This window comes from Cavia porcellus, unplaced genomic scaffold (genome assembly GCF_034190915.1).
Source record: "Cavia porcellus strain 051 isolate PalLab524CR breed Dunkin Hartley unplaced genomic scaffold, mCavPor4.1 scaffold_16, whole genome shotgun sequence".
In the NCBI taxonomy this organism is placed as follows: domain Eukaryota; kingdom Metazoa; phylum Chordata; class Mammalia; order Rodentia; family Caviidae; genus Cavia; species Cavia porcellus.
Genome location: NW_026947499.1, coordinates 68,016,395 through 68,042,899, shown reverse-complemented (window position 1 = coordinate 68,042,899; position 26,505 = coordinate 68,016,395). Strand labels below are relative to the sequence as shown.

The 26,505-nt window shown below is 35.2% G+C and overlaps 1 protein-coding gene across 7 annotated transcripts in view; it reads left to right on the top strand.

The window, feature by feature from the left end:
* Positions 1-26,505, top strand: part of Adgrb3 (adhesion G protein-coupled receptor B3) — a 720,698-nt gene that overhangs the window by 414,690 nt on the left and 279,503 nt on the right. For all 7 annotated transcript variants that reach the window (XM_063227050.1, XM_063227046.1, XM_063227047.1 and 4 more), the window contains one exon: positions 11,016-11,059. In XM_063227050.1, the coding sequence (XP_063083120.1) occupies positions 11,016-11,059 (44 nt within the window). The remainder of the gene's footprint in view (positions 1-11,015; positions 11,060-26,505) is intronic.

The following is a 26,505-nucleotide window of genomic DNA, read 5'->3' as shown; positions in this document are numbered from 1 at the left end:
CATTCAAATGTGTGCTCAAATTAGTAAGGTTTATTAAACAATTTTAACATGAAATAATGAATAAATGATGAGCCTATTTGGGGTATCTGCCTACTTCTCCTGACCTCTGTACTTTATGGGAGTATTTTACCTTAGTTAAATGTGTTTAAACTTGTCTGGGGTAGATTTGGAAGATAATTTTGAAAGAATAAAATTTTTCCTATTATGAATGTCATTCCATAACCACTGAGAACAGAGGCTAAAAAGGATGCCTAATTTCTCTATTTTATGTCAGACAACAGAAAACTAACACAGACCAAAAGGATAGAGAGACTTGCTCATAGATATGCACTTAAAAAGTTGGCCACGTATTCTAATATTAAATAAATACATTGATTTGGTCAATGTTGGCTTGAGCAGTAATTTTCCAAACTGGATGTCAATGAAAATTGTGACGGTTAGAAGTAATTATTAAAACGCCCCTTCCTAGGTGTCTCCCAAATCTCAGAATATCTGATACCAAATATTCTATACTTTTTAATAATAACTGTGCCAGTTGATTTTAGGGTATGTCCAAAAAAAGTGTTTGAGTATTTTGAGGATAGCAAGCTTGTGAAACAGAGGAGAGAAGTAAAAGAAAATAGCAAATATCCTTGAAATGGTGTGGAGAACATCTGTGGTAATTAGGATATTTCAGTTGTGGTGCATTCTTAAAATGCTTAGAAGTGGCTGATTAAAACTGTTGAACTCAAATTGAACTCTGCTGTTTTGAGTGGCACCAAGAGAGGCAGATCGTTTGTTTGGTTGTTTGTTTTGCCAAAAACTTGTTTGTTAGAATGAATATATCTTTCCAAAAAGTTTTCAAATACATGCAGTTTTAATGTTTTGAAGCATTAAGTATATTGACAGCTTGGTACATGAATCTTCTTCCACCATCTGTCTCATTTACCTGACAACTTCTGCTCATTCTGCTCCTGTAGAGAGCTCCCTGCCTGCTCCTTTTCCTCTTGTTCCATCGTTGTGTCTCATACCACTTGCCTTCTGGCTCCCTCTGTCTCCTGGCATTGATTTCCTGTGTATTCTTCATAAAAGGTGAGTGGCACAGTCCCTTTGAGAAAGCGTCTGAAAATAATAAGATATGCAAGCAATCCATTAGTAGAATGATTTAGCCAGTTTTTTAGAGTTCATTAGTAATTTTTGTTTTATGATTTTCATCTTGTTATTTTCTAAATAACTGGGGATTGTGTTATTTTATAAATAACTGAGGCTGTCTAGGAACTAATATTTGTTTTGTTTTATTTTTCTAAAGTTTTAACATTTTGATGATTGACCTCAACCTGCCTTCCTATCCATTCATGGCTGTAGTAGAGTAAATATCCATAGAAGCATGTCTGACCACTGTGTGCATCCCAGAATAGAGAAACTCATGATGTGATGGTGTGTATAAAACGTGTAACAACTTTCAGATTGACAGTGTTAAGGACAGGAAGAGAGAGGAGGCAATTAAGTGATGAATATAGAGGATAAAAATATATGTTGACAAAAGACATAGAATAAGGAGAAAAGAAGCATTTCTCATCTTCCTACTTTCATCTAAAAGTTCTTTAAAAGAGACAGTATCCAAAAATTAAGTTTATATTGTATTTTCTAATGATTTTCTTTTGTTGTAAAATGTCGTGAAGAATAATTATAGAGTTGATTTATATGGAGATATTCTGTAAACCACAGGTTACTAAACTCAGGGAGTAGATTTAGAAAACACATTACCTCTGTTTCCTCACCTTCTCTTGGTCTCTCTATCCATGAACCTTAGATTCCAATACCCTCCTCTAGGTATCTCAAGGGTACTACTGTGTATATGGTGCTCTGGAGCCCTTTGAATTAAAACCTATGTAAATATAGCTAACTGTATGCTTTATAGCATGTCAGCTAGCTGAGTATGTATTCAAAAGTTAGAAGGTTTATGAAAAATCTGGAGAAAACAAAGTAAGATTCGGTAAGGCAGAGAAAGAAATCAGTTGGCCCCACCATTTCTCTTGTCATCCCATGAACATCTAGACCTGTGTCTTCTATAAGACTCAATTAGGGATCCAGTTCTATGAAACTTGCACCAACCTCCACAGACCAGTTATCATCTATTCAGAATATTCAGTGTCTGACATTTCAGGTTCTCTTTTGTTGGTGAACAACCCCTATGTATATACTTCATCTCCTTCCATAGCACTGTTTCAGGGAAGGGGATGTGATTATGTCTTAGGAATCCAGCATGGATTTGATGAGACGGAAAATACCTTGCATATAGCCTTTGAGAGGGTTGGAGAATACTTATGGTGCTACAGTATTAAACAAACAATAAATGCAGTTGTATAGGTTTCCTAAACTTTAGGTGAGTTTCATTTTTACATTTAACAAAATTCTACAGCACACCTAGCAAATAGCAGAGGCACACCTCAGAAAGACCCTGCTTAGACTTTTGAGGAGGTCTGTCTGCCAGACACAGTGATTATCTGCTTATAGGCAAGACTGAGCCTTAAGGGCTGTTACCAAGGAAACAAGTCACCCACAGAAGGGAGACAGTTGCTTAATTGGGGAGTGAATTTTTTAAATGCTGTTGACCTGTTCATGAATTTTATCAAAATGACATGGTTAGGTGAGCACGTAGATAATCATGTTTGTTTCTTAACAATTCAATGAAAAAAAAAAAAAAAAGCTAGAAGCAGTAGTGAATATGTGGGATGCCAAAGTCAGAATTTTAAAACTCCTAAAGGACTACTATGTATGAGTAATACCTGTCAGGCTCAGGAAGAGAGTATCAAATCCCTGACACAACCTTCACTCAGTGTTAGGAATGTGGCATCTAAATTGGAGACAGTAGTATTGCTTTGCTAGGATGGGCTGACCACATGGAAGTGGTTTCCCTAAGTGAACTTTAAAGTGTATTCTCCAGGAAGTGAGTGAAAGATAAGGGAACTCGAAACCTACAGACTAAGTTTTAAGGGGTGACAGAAGACTTTTTTTTTTTTTTTTAAATTTAAGAGGAAAAAGAGAAAAACACAAAACAAACCAAAGCGGCGTAAGGGTACACGCAATACAGAACTACAAAACAAAACAAAACAAAACAAAACAAAAAAACATAACAGTAAGAAATTACCTGCTAGTAGATTACACACTATTTTCTTGAAAATAGTTCCTCAAATCACAGTATCAAAGAACACAAGGTGGACATTCAAACAGGGAGACTGCAAACAGCTGTGTTCAATGTTCCAAAAACATTGATAAAGTCAGTTATTTAACACCCCCAAACACACTTGCTGTTATATCCGTTAGAGCTCTTTTTCTTTTTTTTTTTCCCTCTCTTTTTTACAACAAAATTTACACATCTTGGATTTTATTACTCCTTAGTGCTTATTACTTTCTTTGGGGGTGGGGGGAAGAATACAGTCAAATATAGCAAAACAAAGCTGTCAGTCAATACCAAGGATAGACATAGCACATGGTGTAGATCAGAGTACAAGTTTGTCAACAATGGTTATCAACGTTGTCCCTTGTTTCCTTAAAAAGAATTGTCTATCTTATTAGATATTATAAAGTTGGACAAAACAGTAGAGAACAAGACCAATAAAACTTAGGCGTTGTAAACATTACAGGACTTCCAAAGAAGACAATAGTCAAACCAGAATGGGTATCTTAGTGAATCTTATTGTCTTCAAAGTAGTTGCCTATGTCTTCAAACTTGATACTATCATATAGAATGGAACAGAGTCTAATCAGTCAAAACAAGATCGTGGGAGTACTACAGGACTTCAAAACAAGTTAATAGGAAATCGAAAAGAGTTACTATTTATATATCCTAATTTTTTTGAATTTTTTCTTTAATTAAGACAAACATAAGAAATGACTAAATAATTTTTTTTGAAACAATAAGGGGGAGATTGAGATAAAACAGGACATAACAATATAACAATAGAGGTCACAGCATGACTGTTTCAATAACCTAGTACTTCACCACCTTATAACCTGACTTAATAGTAGTTACCATAGTGTCTTTTTCCTTGAAATATTTGGGTAAAACTTCATATACTCTAGCTTCAAATATTTTCATATCAAGAAGCCCAGAATAAAGCCTTTCTAATTAATGAGTGAAAACTTTATAAGGCTTCAAGGCCACCTAATGGGGAATCATGATTACCACATATTTTTATATATTTGAATCATTACTTACATTAGGGAAACTATTCGGTATTCACACATGTGAGATTGATTTATTTCACTTATGAGTATGGTCTCAAGCTGCGCCCATTCACTGATAAATATCTCAATGTGATCCTTCTTTATAGCTGAATAATACTCCATTGTATAGAAATACCACAACTTTTTTATCCATTCCTCAGTTGATGGGCACTTGGGTTGTTTCCAAGATCTGGCGATTACAAATTGTGCTGCTATAAACATAGGTGCACATATATCACTGTGGTATGATGCTTTCAGTTCTTCTGGGAATATGCCTAGAAGTGGAATAGCTGGAATAAATGGGATTTCCAGTCCCAACTTTTTGAGAAATCTCCAGACAGATCTCCACAAAGGCTGTACCAGTCTACACTCCCACCAGCAGTGCAGGAGAGTTCCTTTTTCCCCACAGCCTCTCCAGCATTTGTTGTCGGTTTTCTTGATCCTGGCCATTCTTTCAGGAGTGAGATGGTATCTCAGTGTGGTTTTAATTTGCATTTCTCTAATGACCAATGATGATGAGCATTTTTTCATGTATTTATTTGCCATTTGCATTTCTTCATCTGAGAATTGCATATTCATCTCAGATGCCCATTTTTGGATTGGATCTTTGAATTTCGGAGGTCTGAGTTTCTTTAATTCTTTGTATGTTTTAGACAAGAGGCCCTTGTCTGAGAGAGAGTTCACTAAAATCTTTTCCCAGTTTGTGGGTTTTCTTTTCACTATGCTGGAGATTTCTTTTGACATGCAGAAACTTTTTAATAAGAAGTGGTCCCAGTTATTGATTCTGGGAAGTATTTCCCGTGCGGTTTGAGTCCTGTTCATGAATTCTCTACCTACTCCTATGTCTCCAAGGTTTCTACCTATTTTGTCTTCCAATAGATTTAGTGTTTCTGTTTTAATATTCAGATCTTTGACCCATTTAGATTTTAATTTAGTACATGGTGATAGACATGGGTCTAGCTTTAGTTTTCGGCAAATGGAGAGCCAGTTTTTCCAGCACCATTTATTAAAGAGACTGTTGTTCTTCCAGTGAACCTGCTTGGCTCCTTTATCAAAAATAAGGTGGTTGAGTGTGTTCATAGTTGTGGTTGTATCTTCTAATCTATTCCACTGATCTTCAGCTCTGTTTTGATTCCAATACCATGTTGATTTTACTACTGTTGCTTTGTAGTATAACTTCAAGTCAGGGATTGTGATGCCTCCTGCTTTGTCTTTGCTGCTTAGAATTGCCTTTGCGATTCTAGGTCTCTTCTGGTTCCAGATGAAATTTAGGAGTGATTTCTCTAGATCTATAAGGTATGTTGATGGTATTTCTATTGGGATTGCATTGAATCTGTATAACAGTTTTGGGAGAATGGCCATTTTCACAATGTTTGTTCTTCCTATCCATGAGCAAGGGATGTCTTTCCATTTTCTGAGATCATCTTCAATTTCCTTTTTCAGTGTATTATAATTTTCACTGTATAAGTCTTTCACTTCTTTCGTAAGAGTAATTCCTAAATATTTCATTTTTTTGCTTGCTAATGTGAATAGTCCAGTTTCTCTTATTTCCCTCTCTGTAATTTTGTTGTTCGTGTATAGGAATGCTATTGATTTCTGAGTATTGATTTTGTATCCAGCCACATTACTGAATTTATTTATTGTATCTAAGAGTATTTCAATGGAGTTTAGGGGGTCTTCTATGTAGAGTATCATGTCATCTGCAAACAATGATAATTTAACTTCTTCTTTTCCTATCTTTACCCCTTTTATTTCTCTTTCTTGCCTAATTGCTCTGGCTAGTACTTCCAGTACTATATTAAATAGGAGTGGTGATAAAGGACATCCTTGTCTTGTACCCGATTTTAAAGTAAAGGCTTTCAATTTTTGGCCATTTAGTATGATGCTGGCTGTTGGTTTGTCATAAATGGCCTTTATTATATTGAGGTAAAGACCATTTATTCCAATTTTCTGTAAAGTTCTTATCATGAATAAGTGTTGGACCTTATCGAAGGCTTTTTCTGCATCTATAGAGATGATCATGTGATTCTTATTTTTGGCTTTATTGATATGGTGGATTACATTTATTGATTTGCGTATGTTGAACCATCCTTGCATTCCTGGGATGAATCCCACCTGGTCATGGTGTATAATCTTCTTGATGATTTGCTGGATCCTATTTGCCAATATTTTATTGAGGATTTTTGCATCTGTGTTCATTAGGGAGATCGGTCTATAGTTCTCTTTTATAGTTGGGTCTTTCTCAGGTTTTGGTACTAGAGTAATATTTGCTTCCAGGAATGACTTAGGAAGGATTGCTTCCCTTTCAATTTCATTGAATAGTTTGAGGAGTGTCGGCATTAGGTCTTCTTTATATTTCTTGTAGAATTCTGCAGTGAATCCATCTGGGCCTGGGCTCTTCTTGGTGGGCAAGGACCCAATTACATTCTCAATTTCATTAGCAGAGATTGGGTTATTCAACAGTTTTATATCCTCTTGATCTAGCTTTGGTGCTTCATATGCTTCTAAGAATCTGTCTATTTCTTCTGTGTTATCAAACTTTTGAGAGTAGAGGTTTTCGAAATAGGTGTTGATGATCCTCTGTATTTCTATTGGGTCTGTAGTGATTTCTCCTTTTTCATTTCTTATTGCATGAATTTGAGCTTTTTCTTTCCTTTTTTTAATAAGGTTGGCTAGGGGCTTATCGATTTTATTTATTCTTTCAAAGAACCAACTCTTTGATTCGTTGATTCTTTGGATTGTTTTCTTAGTCTCTATTGCATTGATTTCTGCTCTGATTTTTATAATTTCCTCTCTTCTTTTGGCTTTGGGCTTGACTTGCTCTTCTTTTTCTAGCTGTTTGAGGTGTAGCATCAAGTTATTTATTTGTATTCGTTCTGTTTTCCTGATGTGGGAACTCAGTGCAATAAATTTTCCTCTCAGAACGGCTTTCATTGCATCCCACAGATTCCGGTAAGTTGTATCTGCATTTTCATTTTCTTTTAGGTATTGTTTAATTTCTTCTTTAATTTCTTCTGTGACCCACTGATTACTCAAGAGTGTGTTATTTAGTTTCCATGTGTTTGCGGAATTTTTGCAGTATCCTTTGTCATTAATTTCTAATTTCAGAGCGCTATGATCCGATAATATGCAAGGGATGATTTCAACTCTTTTGCATTTGCTTAAATATGTTCTGTGAGCTAATATATGGTCTATTTTAGAAAATGATCCATGTACTGCTGAGAAGAATGTGTATTCTGATGTTGTTGGGTGGAACATTCTGTATATGTCTATCAAACCCATTTGTTCACAGGTGTGATTCAGTTCTGTTATTTCTTTGCTCATTTTCTGTCTGGTTGATCTGTCCCTTGGTGTCAGTGGTGTATTAAGGTCTCCTGTTACAATTGTGTTACTGATAATTTGAGTTTTCATTTCTGTTAATAATTGTTTTATATAACTGGGTGCTCTGGAGTTTGGTGCGTATATATTTAAGATAGTTATCTCTTCCTCTTGGAGTTTTCCCCTTACGAGTATGTAGTGACCTTCTTTGTCCTTTATGGTCATTGTTGGTTTAAAGTTCACGTTGTCTGCAAACAGAATGGCTACTCCTGCCTTTTTTTGGATTCCTGCTGCATGAAGAATTGTTTTCCATCCTTTGACTTTCAGTCTGTGAGTATCTTTCTGGGTTAGATGGGTTTCCTGTAAACAGCATATGGTTGGATTTTGTTTCTTGATCCATTCTGCTAGTCTGTTTCTTTTGATTGGTGCATTGAGACCATTTACATTAATGGTTATTACTGTTAAATGCTGGTTAATTGTAGGAATGTTATCTCTCTGCTGTTGCATCTTTATCTTTCTGTTCTGTTTAATTATTTGCTTTGCTTAGTGGTTTTTTCCTTTGTGTATCTAAACTGTCTTTCAATATTTTTTGCAGGGTCGGTTTGGTGTTCATGAAGTTCTTCAGCTGTTCTTTGTCATGGAAGTATCGTATTGCACCATCTATTTTGAATGATAGTTTTGCAGGATATATCAGTCTTGGTTGGAAATCATTTTGCTTTAGGATCTGGAATACTTCACTCCATGCTCTTCTTGACTTTATCGTTTGTGCTGAGAAGTCTGCTGTGATTCTGATAGGTTTTCCTTTATAAGTGATCTGTCTTTTCTCTCTGACAGCTTTTAATAATCTATTCTTGTGTTGGATTTCTGGGATGGTGACTATTATATGTCTGGGTGTAGTTTTATTTTGGTTATGACTGTTTGGAGTTCTATATGCTTCACTGATCCTGATGTCAGTTTCTGATCTCATGCTTGGGAAATTTTCAGCTATTACTTCTCTAAATATCCTCCGGACATCCTTCATGTTGTCTCCCTCTCTTTCATTAATCCCTATCATTCTTATGTTATTCTTCTTTACATTGTCTTGCAGTTGTTGAATTGTTGTTTCCTGGTTCCTTGTTATTTTCAAAAGATCTTTCCTTTCCTGTTCACTAGCTGCAATCCTGTCTTCAAGGTCTGAAATTCTATCTTCACTTTCATTAAGGCGGTATTTACAACTTTCAGTGGAGTTTTTTATTTCCTGTATATCTCTGTGCATCTGCATTATGTATTCTGTTTGTTTCTTATATTGCTCGTCTAGGGATTCTATCTTTTTGTTTAGTTCCTCCAATTTTTTATCTGTGTTTTCTTTAGATATATTTAGAATCTCTTTCATTTCTTTTATCATTTCTTCTTTTATCTGGGAGATTATTTCGAGTTTGAATTTCTTTAAAGCTTCCTGGAGTTGCTTGTCAATTTCAGTGGCTATTGTGTCCGATATATGAGGTGGATGGGATATATTTTCTTCTATATACATCGCTCCTAGGGTTTCTTGAGATGGGCTGGAGGTTTGAGGTTGTAATTTGGTCTTTCGTTTTGTCATTTTCCTATATTTCTGTGTTTCAAGTGTTATTTGAAAGCTTCCTCAGGATCTGTTGAAAATCCCCTTCTATGTTTGGAGCTACTGGGACTCTGGCGCCGCACTACTCCAAGCCATTAGGCCTACAGAACCAGTGGCCCTCCTCTGCCTGCTCAGAACTCCGCAGTTCCAGACAAGCTGGGCCTCAGGGACACTGTGCGCCCACCTGCCCCTTGGAAGCTCCACAGTTCTTCAATCGCAGCCGGGTTAGGGTACTCACCACAGGCCGCAGTGCTTCAGGAACCTGTGGACCCTCCCTGGTTGCAGAGATATCCACAGTCCTCCAGACACGCAGAGAGGCCAGTGAGGGCACCCCAGATCTGCCCAGCTCCTCCTCTGCAGACCTATGGCCAGGCGCGGCAGCTAAACAGGCTGGGCTAGGCTGGTACTGTGGGCCAGCCCACCTATCGGGCGCTCAGCAGGTCTCCAAATGAAGCCTGGAATGGGGAGGCTGATGTGGAAGCCTCAAACCCACCTCTCTCCTTCACTGCACCTGGAAGCCTGAGGGAACTCCAGCAGTCTGGGCGCAGAAATCCAGAGTTCTCCAGACACGCAGAGAGGCCAGTGAGGGCACCCCAGATCTGCCCAGCTCCTCCTCTGCAGACCTATGGCCAGGCGCAGCAGCTAAACAGGCTGGGCTAGGCTGGTAGTGTGGGCCAGCCCACCTATCGGGAGCTCAGCAGGTCTCCAAATGAAGCCGGGAATGGGGAGGCTGATGTGGAAGCCTCAAACCCACCTCTCTCCTTCACTGCACCTGGAAGCCTGAGGGAACTCCAGCAGTCTGGGCGCAGAAATCCAGAGTCCTCCAGACACGCAGAGAGGCCAGTGAGGGCACCCCAGATCTGCCCAGCTCCTCCTCTGCAGACCTGTGGCCAGGCGCAGCAGCTAAACAGGCTGGGCTAGGCTGGTAGTGTGGGCCAGCCCACCTATCGGGAGCTCAGCAGGTCTCCAAATGAAGCCGGGAATGGGGAGGCTGATGTGGAAGCCTCAAACCCACCTCTCTCCTTCACTGCACCTGGAAGCCTGAGGGAACTCCAGCAGTCTGGGCGCAGAAATCCAGAGTCCTCCAGACACGCAGAGAGGCCAGTGAGGGCACCCCAGATCTCGACAGAAGACTCTTTGGAAGTAGACATCTAAACATTTTGATTAAAGAAAAACTTAAGTTAGTTTCAAAAAATAAAATGAAGCCCCATAAATGCGAACAGACAGAAAGTAAAAATGACTAGCACTCTTCCAAAAGTAAAAGAAGGTAGGAAAACTCACCATGTCATCTGTTGTGCCATGCTCGATACATCCACTGTGTGTGCTCCATACATAATTATGGAGCTGAGTGAAAGTCAAGCAGTTCTTTCTAAAACTTTTGTTAAATCCAATTCTATCCAAATAGAAGCTATTGATTAGGATGATATAAGTCAAGCAGCTCTCTGGCAACAGATAGTTAATATACAAACCCTCCTCTAGCAAGAACCAACAGAGGCTGGAGAGGCAGGAGAAATGGCGACTGTCCAAGGGCATCACATTGGGTGTTTGTGATGTAAACATTGTAAATATCTTGGATTTCCCTAAATTAATCCCACAATTGATATTTTAGAGAAATAAATATGAATTTGAAATCTCAATATACAGATAAGTGAACTTCTAAAATACAGACTTGCAGTATATGAGATTTTTAATTTTCAACAAAATTTAATGTGCATTATGATATTTCGAACAAGTATATTGCTTTCATAGAATTTCTGTGAGAAAAAACCAACAAAGAACATTTAAAATACCTTCTTTGAGATAAAAAATTTTTCTCTGTGCATTTAGTGAATCCTTTATTATATTATGTATGCACTCAAGAGTTATTTATTTTCTGTCTGCTTATTTTTAGGGAACTTTGAATCCCTACTGTGTGTTGTGGGATGACTCCAAAATGTAAGTATGTTTTCTTACATTTCTTTGGACTGAATAGCCAACATACATTAAATTATTTCATTTGCTAGCTTGTTAGCAGGAAGATGATCAGTCAGTGGGATGTTGAGTTATACGCAGAAAGAAGCCATTCATATTTCCCCTCTGAGTCTGTAGGAAAGCACGATGGGTGTGTTTGCATGTCATAATGCCATTGGGTTGCTGCCTGAGATAGGGTCAAACTACCTAATGTGTGATCTACATTGCAATGTGAATTCCATGAGGATTTTTTTCAAAGCTTGATACTTTAGAATTATGGAAGCTTAAAGGCATTTCCATATCTTTCTCTAGTAATACTCCTGAACACTGTAGAATAAAATACCAATTTCTATCATCATGTATTTGAAACATTACTTGTGTGACCTTGAATCTGTTATCAAAATAATGTAATATTTATATGTTCATTCCAAATTGTATTGCTATGAAAAATTTGAATCTTGTTTAACTTTTTATTCATATTTCATAAATTCATGCACACAAGAAAGTAATTGCTCTAAGGATAAGAATTGTTGTTGGTGCAAGTAATTGCAAGATATCTGGCCAAATTCATCATTATCACTTTGATAAATCTGCAAGATTTTTATGTCTCAAAAGCAGAAAAATCAAGTATTAAACACCAATACTTTTAAGTACCTAGGTAGATTACAAACTCTTTGTATTTCCTAGTTGTTTTATGTTTTTGACAGAGGGGAAATAAATATTTGTCAGTCTTGAAAGATTATACTACTATTTGCATGTTGTTGAACAGAACACAAGATTTTTTTGGTTCTTTTTCTTCTAAGAGTTTTCTGATGTTCCTGATCCCAAATATGATCTATATGTGGGATTTTATGATGTTATCTCTGACCAAAGAGTCAAGAAAAAGAAAAGTTTCACTATTTTCAGGAAAAAGAGAAAATTCCCTAATAAGTTTCTTAGTCTTACAGTATTGATATAATTTAAATGATCTTTAATTGTTAAACAATTAATAACATTGAACATACGTAATTACTATAAATTCTGATATTTTTAGGATTTTGAACCTTAGTACCATAAAGCAATTCCGTTCCCTAGAGGTAATATGAGATGACTGTTTTTACTGACATCATTATTTATTCTTTTTGTGATTTCATTGTGAAATTTAGGTAGTAAAATTTCCCAGACTTACTGTCTCCCAATAGCTGGGCAAGCTCTGGTGGATGCTGAGGTGTTGCTTATTATGTGTATAACCAAGGGAAGAATTCAATGCTATAAAAACCTATCCAAATATTTTCTATATAAGAAGAATATTCTTCCTTAAACTCACATTAGCTATTTGATTATCACTTTGCATAAGAACCAGCTTTGATTTAATTTTATCTTTTGATGTGTAGAGTATGCTTGTATGTTAATTTAAACAGAGGAAAAGTAATTCCACAAGTCTTTTAGAACTATTAAGGGAGCACTACAAGAGGAAACATTCCTCTATGTGGTCCTTCTGTTAGCATCTTTTCACACATGGTACTAGGTGTTAAATTTAATTTATGACCTCTGGGTCTCTGAGTGCCGTGTTAACCTTAGGAATCTGTCACACTCTACCTCCCCTAACATCTGCTGATAACATGACTCTTCCCCATCACAAAAAAACATGTGTTGCTTTACAAAACTTAACTTTGAAGTTGTCCTTAAAAAAAAAAATCCTCTGAGGATTGTGTTTACTCGTGTTTCAAAGCAAATAATCTCAAGAGATCAATGTAGTTCACATTTCTTTGTTGTATCTCAAAAATTATCAAAAAGCTCCCCATGGTGATAGAATTTCTGTCCCATTACACTTTTCACCAGATTGTTTCATCACTAAAATTGTTTTTTCTGAGTGAGTTTTTAAACAATGAAGATTAAAACAGTTATATAGTTTATATCTGTTCTATTTTGATCATATTTTATGTTAATATGTATAATAGTTATTGATGTGGTATCTTTACATTTTAGTATAGATTCTTCTAATATAATGAACAGTGAAGATATAATGCTGCTTCTTTTAATACAGAAAAGGGCTGGCTTAAATGATGCTTTTGAGATTGCAATCAGAAAGCTGAAATTAGAAATTGTGTTCTGATTTGGATTTGTCAAGTGTCTATCCTTTTTAATTTCTGTTAAAATCGATTTTTAATTTTGTCTATATACTAATTACAGAAACAGTGAGTGAACATATTTTACTTAGGAAACATTAAAACAGGTTGTCATTGCGAAGGGCTCCACAGCTCATGACCTCCTTGGGTTTCCATCCATTTCTACAAGATCACTCCTTTGTGTATTTTGCTGTGAAGACCTGCTGATGTCCATTTATGTGTTGACATTTACACAGCCACACATAACAGCCTTATTTTTTGCTTAAACTTTATATTGTATGTCATATCTGACAGCATTGGTTTTAAGTTCAAAATACGACTTGAAAGTCTAATACTGTCCTGCCCATATTCCCGCCTGGTTCCTTCAGCATGCCGTAGGCACATGATCAGTGACCACAGAGACTGCAGGTGTTTTACGTTTGTTTACTCCGTAAACGATGCTTCGGTGCTCCTCTCTGTACATCCCCGCGACGATGTCTCTGAACACCTGTTGCATAGTGTTACTCGCATCCTGTGTTTACACCGCCCTATTGTATATTCTTCATGTCTCACTTCTCTACTTGTTTGCTTTTTGTCTGACTCCTGCAGTAGAAAATAGACACCACAAAAGAGATGCTTCAGACTTCTCATTCCTTGTTGCACATTTGTTGTGCACTCTGTTTGCATATAGTATATCCAACAAGTGTTAGAGAATTTTATGCAAAATGGAAGATTTTCAGGTATCTTTTTTAGGAATTCTCTCCCTGTTTTCCTTTATCACTTAATAAATATTTCTAGCAATTAATTAATTGACCTCGTATTGGGAATCGAAGGGAGGATGCTTAACCTTGATATAGTACTAAGGTCCATTATGAATAATTAATTTTGTTTCTAGGAGTAATCTATTATCTTGAGAATACCAAGCAAAGGCATCTTATTTTATCGTTACCAGCCACAACGTTTTTAGGCATGTTACGATCTTGCTTTGACTCACTGATTAGCAGGATGTCAAAAATGTTTCATCACATCCATTAAAATAAGCCAATAATAGTTTATTTTACTGCAGAAATAGGCTTATTTTAGGAAGGACACACATTTCTTTTGAGTATTTTCTGTAAAATGATATATATGTTTATTGTTTGAATGATTAATCATTTAAAGATTTTTGGAGTACTTCTCAAGTTTGCATTTTGAATATTTCATCCGTCTGATGACTCTGTCCCCTAGGCAACCAAGTCTCTGCTTTTAATTATCTCATAGTTTTTCTCTATAGAATTTGTAGGATCATTTATGTAGTACTATCATATTTATGAAAGATTGTATTTGCTTTTTAATCAAATTTCAGGGACTCTTTGTTTTGTTTTTTCCCCTACAGAACTGGGAATTGAACCCAAGGCATTTATATGGAGCTATATCCCCAGCCTTTTTAATCATTGTTGTTGTTATTGTTAATTTTGAGATGGAGTCTCACTAACTTACCAAGTTGTCTAGACTGAACTTGAATTTGAGATTGTCCTGCTTTAGCATACCAGAGCACTGGGATTACAAGCATGAGCCACCACGCCCAGGGTTTTAATGTCACTGTAACTTCTTAAACATTGCTTAACCATTACTAAACATTTTTATTAGTCCATTTGTAATTTATTTGCCTATCTCGTAGTTGAAAACAAAAGCTTTTAGGGACTGAACTTTCCCATTTTTCTGTATTTCAAATTGATTTATCAGAGTTAGAAATAGCCATAGTCATATTTTGACTGAAATTGATATTTTTCTCAAAGTAAAAATAATTGAAGTGACTCCTTTCCCATGCTTCTGTTACCCTTATGTTTTTATATTGAGAACATTTCCCCTTTCTTTTATTATTTCTACTGGAAATCATCATTTTATTTGCCTTACAACGTAACCCCTTAGCAAGTGTAAAGCCACTACCTCTAGGATTTTAGGCTTTGAGCACTTGGTGTGCCTGTGTCTTAGGGACACAGGTTACATGTGCACAGTAAGAAGGCTCTGTTAACATGGTGGGCATTTAAAGCCATTATACAAACAGCACTACTGTTGGATAGTCAGCCTCTCTCTCCAGGGACTGGCCCAGTGATAAAGTTGTTTTATGAGATTCAACCTGGGCTAAACTGGGAGAGGCCTAATATGAAGAGAAATTAACTTTCTTATTGTTATAAGAAAGGAGCAGCAAGAATTAAGACAAGATCTTGTAGGAGACTTACACAGGTAAGAAAGGAAATAGACCAAAAGTAACTAACCGTGTAAACCAGCCATACAATAATCTTATTGTATGGGCAGGAAAGCTAGAAGAACCCTTTACAGATCTGCAGTAACTGAAGCATTTCTGTGAGCAGCAAGAAAGAAAGTGAGCGTTCAAATCGCTCTGCATGTTTATAGTCATCGCTCAAAGAGGCCACTGTTTCTAGAACACCTTGGTGATTCAGCTAAGGAACAGAATTTTAAAACTGTTTAAACGTCAAGAAATTGTGTTAGTTTTATTGTACAGATTAGACCTACTTAAACTATGTAAAAATGTAATTGAGGACATTATGACTGGCAGTCCTTTAAAAAGCAAGTATACAACTATGTGACAAACATATATGTTCAATTGTCCTACTTAATATTGTCGTGTGTGATTTCTAGTATGGATAATATATGTCCAACGTGTCAACATAATTGATTTGATTGGTTAGTTACTAAGATCGTGGAAGTATAAAAGTAAATCTTTATTTCCTTTTGGGTTTTCTGCGTTATACTGTAGTTAGAGTGCTAAAGAGTAACTACGTTATTCTTGAGGTAGTCCTTCCTCAGTCAGTGCCTTCAGTGAGTACCTCCAGAACTGTTCAGATGTGACTGCAGAAATAAAGTTCGTTTTTGTGATTTTGTACCTAGGCATAGGGCCTCCCCTGGTCTCTTCAGGTCAAAGACCAGCCCACTAATAAAAGAAAATTATGCTCTGCTTCTTGCCCTATGATTATGTTCCCACAATTATGAAAATCATGAAGTATTGGACTTTCACTTTATCAAAACACTAGTCCCTACAAATTAAAGTCAAATTTACCCCAAAAGTCAAACATACCAGGTTTAAAATAGGAAGGCCCAACTTTGGGCTAACTATTGTTTTTCAGATTTCTGTTGATAATTTTTTTTTTCCATTTGCAAAAGATCATGCTGTTTTAAAAGTAGTATAAAAAGCAATATAAAAATCTTAATTTTATTTAACACAACTGTAAAATTCAAAATTCATTGATAGGGAAATAGACAAATCTTTATTTTCTTTTGGGTTTTCTGCCTTATGCTGTAGTTTACTTTTTGCAATTTTGTGATATCTGCAAATGTACACTTTCTCATAAAGGTATTACAATTTCTCATAAAGGACCTTGTTTCAGCGTTCCTTTGGGAAAATTTTCTTTTGTATCCAATAAATATTTCAAAATATTTTGTAATGTTTTAAATTGCACAGTAGATTTTATGATATTGAATCTTAAGTGCCTGGTTTCTTGAGAGAGTATTCTTAAATTTGTTAGTGTATGGAGAACCAGTTTTTAATGGGTAAAGTTTGCATAACTGCCTCCAGTATTATTAACAACCCATTGTGTCCATTAGCTTAAACTATAAAGTTTAAAAAACACTGCCTGATTCCATCAGTATTAACTTCGAGAGCTAACATTGGGGATTAATGGATAACATGTATTTTTCATTATAATCTTTGCCCTGATCCTGTAACTTGAATTGGCAAACTACAGCCTATGGCACAAATCCAGGCTGCCTAGTTTTGTGTGGAGTTTTATAAGGTCTAGTCATACCTGTTTGGGTGTTGTCCCAAGCTGCAAATTGAGTCACAATGGAAGCCATAATGCCTGCAATCCTAAAATATTTACTTTACAGTCTTTTATAGGAAAAAATGCAAACTGCTGCAAGAAATAATACTTTTCAGCATATTTTTCTCTTTTGGCACAGCAGAAATATTAATTATGTATCATATTGTGGTAAGTGAGTAAAAATATTTGCAAACATGGTCAAGATAGAATACAGAGAATATCTCTAATAGGTATAAAAAAATTCTCAGTCATTACTTCTTCAAGTATAGCTTCCCCCATAATCTATCTTACTTTCATGTAGAAGTCAGAATACTGTTTTTCCTATCTTCTTTATCTTATAATCTATGTTCCGTTTTCCACTTTTTAAAGTCACTCTGCTGTGTTTTGGCCATAGTTTGAATGTGTTTCCCTAAGAAAACAGAAACAGTCTGACTGTGGTATTAGAATGAAATAAGGTTATAGAGGTGAAGCCATAACTGAATATTTGCAGCTTTGTAAGACAATACAGGGCAACCAAAGGAGATGTTTCTGCATGTGTGGTGCTCGAACAATTGTGCTGTCTCTAGCCTTACATCTGAGCCAGCCAGATTTAAGCCTTGATCTTCTATCTCCAGAAATGAGTCAAAATAAAGTTGTTCATAAAGCCTCACATATTTTGTTATAGTAATGCAAAAGGACAAATAGGCTCTTGTGGTTATCCTTTTCAATGTGTCATTCAATTCACAGTATCTCTTCAGTTTTGACTAACTTGTTATTTAATTATATGTATATATATATATATATTATATATAGTTTAAAATTTAAGTTGTTCCCTTTTTATTTCTAGTGTTCCTTTTTGATATATTTTTCTTCTGATCCATTACTTTTCACTTTCCTGTCTTATTTCATGGGTTTTTTCATTAATCTGCTAAACCTAATTGTTTTGTAATTTGTGACTGATAATTCTTAAATACATTTGTTGCTTCATTTCTGCTCTATTTAATTTTCTTCTAATTGTCACTCACAGTACTTTATTTTCCATTTTACTAGTTTGTATGATGTTAACTGAACTTAAAATTATTGCTGTGGATTCTTTGATGCCGAGGATGTTCATGCATTTCCTCAAATAGGACCTTGTATTCCACTGCTTAATGATATTGCTTTCATCTAGTATCTCTTAAATCAAGGGTAAAGGTTAGTCATGCTGTGAACACAGACTGCAAATATGCATGGGAGCTGGATCATTGTCATGTATTTCTAAAAGTATTCTAATAGAAACAGTCATCAGAGAATATATTAATGGAAATAGGAAATCTGAATCAGTATCTCCATACCTACGATCCCTAAGGAGCACCCCAGCCTCCTGTAAAACACCTCTCAGGAAACACTAAAGAGCCTCAGATACATCTCTTTCATAACGCTTGCATTTTCTACCTAGTGGTACAGCAATTTCATATTCATTTAGAGACTTAATTATTAGAAGAATGGAAGTGTGTCACATTCATTTTTGCAAATTCCATACTTACTAAAGAGATCTCAAAATATTGAACTATAAATTCATTAATTTACTAGACAAGTATTTCATGAGAACCTATCATATGCTCTGTTGTTCAATATCGAAGCATATATCAGTGAGCAAAAAAATCTTGTGATAGAATGCGTAGGTCAACATAGTATATTTGGAGGGTGATAAAAAAAGTGAGAACTAAATTACACTGTGTATTTAAAAAGTGAATGTTTCGTGAGTTGATAGATCAAAATAAGGAGAACTGGGACTGTCACTTAATTCAGTTAATTTATGTCCCTTTGATGGACTCATCCTATGATGCCGTCACCCACTTATATAACCAATGTCCATTTAGCAAGGGCTCCAGCAGGGCCAGACATCATTTCAGGACCCCTCACGGGCTCTCCTGACCACCTAACTAGCGGTGACAGTTGTGCAGTTCTCTTCCATTCCAGATGCTTTTCCACAAGTGTTTGTCACGTCTCCTTATTACTGTCTAAATGACTGTCATGTTGGCCCCAAACTAGCACTCAATTAAATTGTGTAATGCTGAGAAGTAGTAGATGTAAATTATGCAATGAAAACTAAGTCATTTCTGAATTTAAAACAGCTAAGAGTTATGGTCAAAATATACTCCTACTTGAGGAATTTTTTATATCAAGAAGTCCTAAGTGTTAAAGCAAAATATTAAAAGGATAGAGTGAACTCTCTAATGTTAATTTTGTATCATGGAATTAAAATTTATAAGTGAAAACTCCTTTTTCTTATTTGTAGGTTTTACTGAGTCCAAAAGTTTATCTAATCATATTTAGATAATAGTTTTCTATAATCAGTTGTTTACAATACCAAAACAGTCCAGGTCACAATGATTTTTCACTGTTTACTGAGAATCTTACATAAGGCAGAGGTTCTCAGGGTGCCAGTTAAATTTGCCCATTTGAAATGTAACTGAAAGCTAACTCTTAGTATTCTGGGGAGGGCGGAGGGAAGTATGATCATAAAAATAGCTGCCTCATATCTACTTTTTAAAGCTTCAGATTACTTTTAAAAAATAAGCAAAACATTCATAAGTGCCAATTGCATGAAAAGTGCTGTGACTGTTGCCCCGACTGCTAAACCCTGTCAGGTCTTAGAGAAGGCTCAGAGAAGGCAGGAAGTGCCTGCTCCACTGTGTCACTGGAGGGGAGACAGTCACTTCTGTTATTTGAGGAGTAGCTTGCATGTGACTGGAAAGTGTTTTAAAGATGCCTCTAACTTTGGGAAGGCCTGTAAGAATGAGAAGGGTTGGGAATAACGTTGGGGAAGTAAAGAGAAACGATGCTAGCCACAGACGCTGAGGTGCCACGATGCTTGCAGTGAGATGTGCACTTGGGAGAGGAATCCTTGCCACATGACCTAATACAGGCTCTACCTTACCTTCTCTGATGTGCAGAAAGTTACTGAAGTCAGTTTTAAAAGTATTTCATGAAGTGTTTTAAAAATCAATAGTAACACAAGTGAGAATTCATCCAGTATTTCTCACCAGTTTAGTGTCTGTGGATAATTTCAATAGACCCTTCTGACAAGAGGATAAAAGTTGTTTAGGCCAAATGTTAAGGGGTACAGTACTGATAGGATCAACCTAGAGAGGGCTGCTGGGAGAGGCTTTTGGGAAATCTCCCTTCATTTGCTAATGTGTGTGGCTCTATTTTGCAAAATATGCATGCTTTAGATTGCTAACAATTTATAGTAAATAATTTTAGAAGTCTGTTTTTAGTCATTTGAATGACTCAGGCTAAAAGCTCCCACCTTTATATATCTTGTAAACAACAGGCTGGACAACCTTCTGAATATTTTTTCTTTTTTATAATTTTTATTAAGCACACATTTAACTGAATCCCTGAAGTACATTTTTACTGTCTACTTTTTCTTGTATCTTAAACAGAAAAAAAAAAGAAAGAAAGAAAGAAAGAAAATGACAGTAAGCAAGTTTCAAAACAGGCTAGTAGAGAGTAACAATAATCAACACATTGTGTATTGTTATATTCACAATAATTGCTCAGAATACAAAATATAGGCATGACACATTGTCCAGAAAACTGCTACCACAAAACTTTCCTCTCAATGAACCATGAGAAAACTATCTTAACTGTCCTGCGTGTATATATATATATATATTTTTTTTTTCCCTTCCTTCCTTTCCCCTTTCTCCCATCATGTTTTTTCTTTCATTTTCAACAGTTTCGTCCTTATTCAAATAGTCATTGTACCTTTTGGATCTTATATCTAGAACATATGAACAATTGAAAAAAATCAGGTCCCCAAAATTCAAAGAATCAATCCAAAAATGGGCTTTTGAGATGAATACCAACTTCTGTGATGAAGAAACACAAATGACAAATAAATGTATGACAAAATGTTTGATATCACTGGTCATTCGGAAGATGCAAATTAAAACAAAGATTCACTCCAGAAAGAATGGCTTTCATAAAGAAATCAACCAATAACAAATGCTCGAGAGACTGAAGGGGAAAAAAAAAGAATGCTTCTCCAGTGTGATGGTAGTGTAAACTGGTGCAATCACTATGGAAATCTGTAGAGATTTCTTAAAAAGCTATGATTAGGGGCCCATTTGACCCAGCTATTCCCTTTCTGGGTATCTTCACAGAAAAATTAAAAACATCCCACCATAGCAGTGTGTGTGTAGCTATGTTTATAGCAGCACAATTTTCAATGTTAAATCTTGGAAATAACCCAAATGCCCATTAGCTGAGGAATGGATAAAAAAATTTGCTTTTTTATATAATGGAATACTACTCAGCCATAAAAAGATAAATTTGATATTTTTATAGGTAAATGGATGCAACTCAAGACAATATTTGTAAATGAAATTAACCAGACATGTATAAATGTCATATTGTCCCACTAGTGTGAGAATCTGAAAGAATTTTCTTAATATTTAATTGCTACTTCTCACACTCTAAGCCTCAAATGGTCCTTTTCTCTTTCTCTTTTCCTTCTTTTCTTCCTTCCTTGCTTGCTTGCTTCCTTTCTGTTTTTCTGCATACATAGTGACTGCATTATGGTATTTGTACATGCACATGACACATCTTTAGTTTTTATGTCCCTTCCCAGTCCCCTTCCCTTCCTCCCATCTCTCAATCGCCTGACCATTAGCAAAAGATCTATCACTTTTTTATCTTTTAGCCATCTCTTACTTTGCTCTTTATTTATACTTTGGGTTTCTTATATAATATAAATGATAGGATATTAAAGCTTCTGTATTGGCTTTATTTCATTTGAGGTCTCATTGTGCATTCATTTTTATGCATTTTATTTTGTGAATATTTTTATTCACAAATTTGGCCTTCATGTGGTACAACTGCATTCTGTCTAAATATATTTTGTTTATCTTTTCATCTGTTGACAGACAAGTAGGCCAAACGAAAGTTTTGTTATTAGAGTTGTGCTGCTCAGTAGGGAATATCTGGATCAAATGGAACTTCTACTTTCATTTTTTTAGGAATTCCCCTGCAGATACCATCGGTGTTTACATTCCCACTAAAGTGTCACAGGGTTCCTTTTCCCCACAGCCTCACAAGCATTTACTTTTATTTGACTTCTTAGTGACTATCATTAGTTTTCAAGTAGAATGAAACCTCAGTGTTTTTTAAATTTGAATTTCTCTAATGACCAGTGATGTTAATTGTCTTACCTTTTTTTGTGTGTGGGGGGCGGTCATTTGTATTTCTTTTCTTTTCTTTTCTTTTCTTTTTTTTTTTTTTTTGCAAAATATCAATATCAGTAGCTCCTTTTTGATTTTTTTCTTGGGGGTGTCTATTATGTTGTTGTTGTTGTTCATATCTATTGTAGATATTAGTCTTCTGTCCAGAATGTAGCTTGCAAAATTCTTTTTTCCATTCTGTAGGTTAGCTGTTGACTCTGGATTGTTTGCTTTGCTAGGCAGAAGCTTTTTGATTTTATGTAACCCCATGTGCTGATTCTTAGTATTACTTCTCATGCAAATGAGCTGTGTTCACAAAGTTTTGGCTTAAAACTAAATCTTCAAGATTTTTGCCCATTTTGTCTTCCAGAAGGTTTGGAGTTTCTGTTTTCATATTTAGGTCTTTGACTCATTTTTATTTTAATTTAGTACATGTGTGAGATCTGGGTTTAAATTCAGTCTTCTGAATATGTATAACCAATTTTCCCAACACCGTTATTAAAGAGAGTATCTTTCCTCCAGCATATGCTTTTGGCTCCTTTGTTAGATTCAATTGACTGGAAATATCTTGGGTTGCTTCTGAATCTTTTATCCTATACCATTGATACATAAGTCTATTTTTGTATCAATACTGTGCAGTTTTTATCTCTGTAGCTTTGTAATATAATTGAAATTCTAGATTGTGATGACTCTAGATTGCTGTGGTTCACCAAGATTACTTTTTTCGTTATGTATCTCTTCTGGTACCATATAAATTTGAGGACTGTTCTTTTAGTTCTGTAAGGAATGTTATTGGTATTTTGATTGTATTAAACCTATATACTAGTTTTAGAAGTATAACCATTTTGACCATGTTTGTTCTGCCTATCCAGGAGAAGATGTTTTTCCATTTTCTGAAGTCCTCACCTATCTCCTTTTTCAGAGCACTGCAATGTAGTTGTCATTGTAGAGATCTTTTATTTTCTTGGCTAGAATAATTCATGAATATTGTAATCATATTGTGAATAGTATTTTTCCAAATTTCCTTCTTAGTGAATTCATTATTTGTTCTGAAGAATACTAGGGATACTATTGATTTTTGTGCGTTGATTTTGTATGATGAATTTGGTTAATTCTTCTATGAGTCCTTTGGAGAAATTTTTGGAACTTTTATATCAAGGATCATGTCACCTGCAAAACATGATAATTTGGTTTCTTCTTTTCATGCACATATCCTTTTTATTACTTTTTCTTGCTTGATTGTTCTCTCTATAGCTTTGAGCATACTATATTGAAGAGGAATGATAAAAAATGGACATCATTGTCTTGTTACTGATTTTAGAGGAAAATTTTTCAGTTTTTTTTCCTCTTTTAATGTGATGTTGGCTTTTGGCTTGTTTTTGATGGCTTTTATCAAATTAAGATCTTCTATCCCTATTTTCTTCAGGTTATTTTTTTTAATCATGAATAGCTGTCACGTTCGTCAAAAGCTGTTTCTGCAGCTGTTGATAGGAGTGTGTGGTTGTTGCCCTTGTTTCTGTGTCTGTAGGGTACTACATGTACCGTTTGTCCATGTTGACTCATCTGTGCAACCCTGGGATGATGAAACCTACTTGGTCATGATGTGTGATACTTTTGAGGGTTTACTGCATTCTTTTTGCCAGTTTGTTATAGAGGCTGTTGGTTTCTATATTCATTTGGAGTGCTGACCTTTTAACTTTCTTTTCCTGAAGAGTTCAAGGAATATGAGCACTATAAACTCCCTAAAGGTCTTGTAATCTGTTGGGTCCTGTCCACGTCTCATTGGGTAGGTTTTTCATTACTGCCTCAGTCATTGTCTGTTATTGGATTATTTAGAGTTTTTTTGTGTTATGGCTTCACTTTTGGTAATTCATAGGTGTCTAGGAATCTGAAGTTCTTTAGAATAAAATTTTTCATACTAGATACACATAGTCTTGTGGATTTCGGCAGTGTTCATTATGATGTTGCCTTTTTCATTTCTAATCGTCTTTTTCCCTTGGTAAATTTGGTTAATATTTTGTTTATTCTTTCAAAGAAATACCTCATCTGTTCATTTTATTTCTTAGTGTCAATTTCATTAGTTTCTGCTCTGATCTGTATGCTTTCCCTCCTTAAACTACCTTTGGGTTTGAACTGTTTGTGTATTCCTAGTATCTTAAAGAGTAACATTATTTCACTTTATTTGAACTCCCTTTCTTTTTCTAATGTGAGCACTGCAGCTATGAACATTCTTCTTTGAGCTGCTTTTATTGTGTTGCATAGGTTATTGCATGTTGAACTGGCATTATTGTTTGATACAAGGCATTGTTTAATTTACCTAGGTATTGAGTTCTTTCTCATATTTGATTTGTTGTATTACTAATTGAGTGTTCTGAGATGTATTACTTAATGTCCAGGTGTTTGTAGAGTGTCTGCGATTCATTTTGTGATTGATTTCTAATTTCAATGAAGAATGAACTGACAGTATGCATGGGATGATTTCAGTTCCTTTATATTTATTTAAGCAGGTTTTATATAGTAGTATGTGGCCTATTTTGGAGAAAGTCCAGTGTGTTGCTGAGAAAAATTTGTACTGTTATAGTAGGATAGGATACTCTGTAGATTTCAAATAAGTTCATTACTTCAAGTATATGATTCGGCTATAATATTTCTCTGTTAATTTTCTATTTTGTTTATCTCTTTGTGAAAGTTGGGTATTGGTGCTGCCCACTGTGGTTGTTTGGTGTTGATTTGATCTTTTTTGCCCAGGCGTGTTTGTTTTATGAAGAAATGTGCACCAACATTCTGTGCATAATATATTTACAATCATCTCTTCCTGTTGAATTGTTCTCTTTACTAATATATAAGAACCACCTTTGCCTCTTCAAATCAGTTTTAGCTTGAAGTTTACTTTGTCTGAGAAAAGAATTCTCAGACTTATTTTCAGAGTTCTGTTGCATAGAATACTGTTTTCTCTCCTTTTTTTAGTCTAATGAGTTTCTTTCTGGATTAATCTCTTAAATGTAGCAAATTTTAGGATTTTGATTTTTTTTATCCAGTTTGCCAATCTTTGTCTTTTCATTGAGGAATTGAGGCCATTTACATTGAGAATTATTACTGAAAGGTTTTACTTATTCATGCTATTGCAGGTTTTAGCTGTTCTTGTCGTTATTGCCTCCTTAATTCTTTTTTTTTTTTTTTTTCTTTTTGCTTGCCCTGCTTGTTGTATTAATTCCATCTGAATTTTTGGATTTGTTGGCTTTGTTGTCTCTAAGATACGCTCAACTCTCTTATGGAGTGCTACCATGTTGTTCATGAATATCTTAAAGTGTTATGATGGAAAGACCTTATTTCTTCATTAGTTTTAAAAGATAATTTTTGCAGGAGATAACCTGGGTTGAAAGTTATTTTTCTTTTATTGCTTGAAACACTTTGCTCCAAGCTCTCGTGGCCTTTAAATTTTGTGTTGTGTTGAAAATCTGCTAAATCCTGATTGGTTTACCTTTATAATTGATTTTTGGCTTTTCTGTGACAACTTTTAAAAATTTGTGTTAGGCATCTGGAATTTTGAATCTGATGTGTCATGGGGACTCTTTTTATTGTAATTATTTAGCATTTAATAAGCCTTTTTAATTTTTTTTATTTAAAGAGAACAAAACAAAACAGTAAAAGGGTACAAGTAATACAGAAATTCAAAAAAAAATAAACAGTTAAGAAATCACTAGTTAACAGATTACATATTGTCATCTTAGAAATAGTTGTCCAAGTTACAAAATTAAAGCATACAAAGTGGACATTCAAACAGCGAGACTGCAAACAGCTGTGTTCAGTGATCCAACAAAAACTTAGTAATATGGTTTTCTATCTTACACACTTAAATATACATGCAGTTATATCCTTAGAGCACTTTCTTTTCCTCTCTTAATAAGCCTTGCTTACATGTATGTTGAGTTGATTCTCATGTTTTAAAATTTTCTACTTGTAATTTCTATAAACACATATTTTACTTCATGTGTGCTATTATTTAACTGCTCTCTGACTCCTCTTAATCTTAGGTTTATGTTTCTGAGTATCATCTAGTAAATGTTGGATAGCTTTTTCTTGCTTTCTTATCGTTTTAAGGCTTCTCTGAGTAAATCATTATTATATGTTACCATTTTGTCCTAAGTTTCTGAAAGTCTGTCTTCTCATTGTTCCTTTCTACATTTTAAAAAATTCTATAGAATTCTTTATCTCAGGGACTTCTCCTGGAGCTCCTTTTCACAGAGTCTGTATCTGTGGTACATTTGTGACTTTGGGTTTAAAACATTTTGTTCAGCACTTGTAGCTTTTTGCTTGTTGGATCCATAACCACA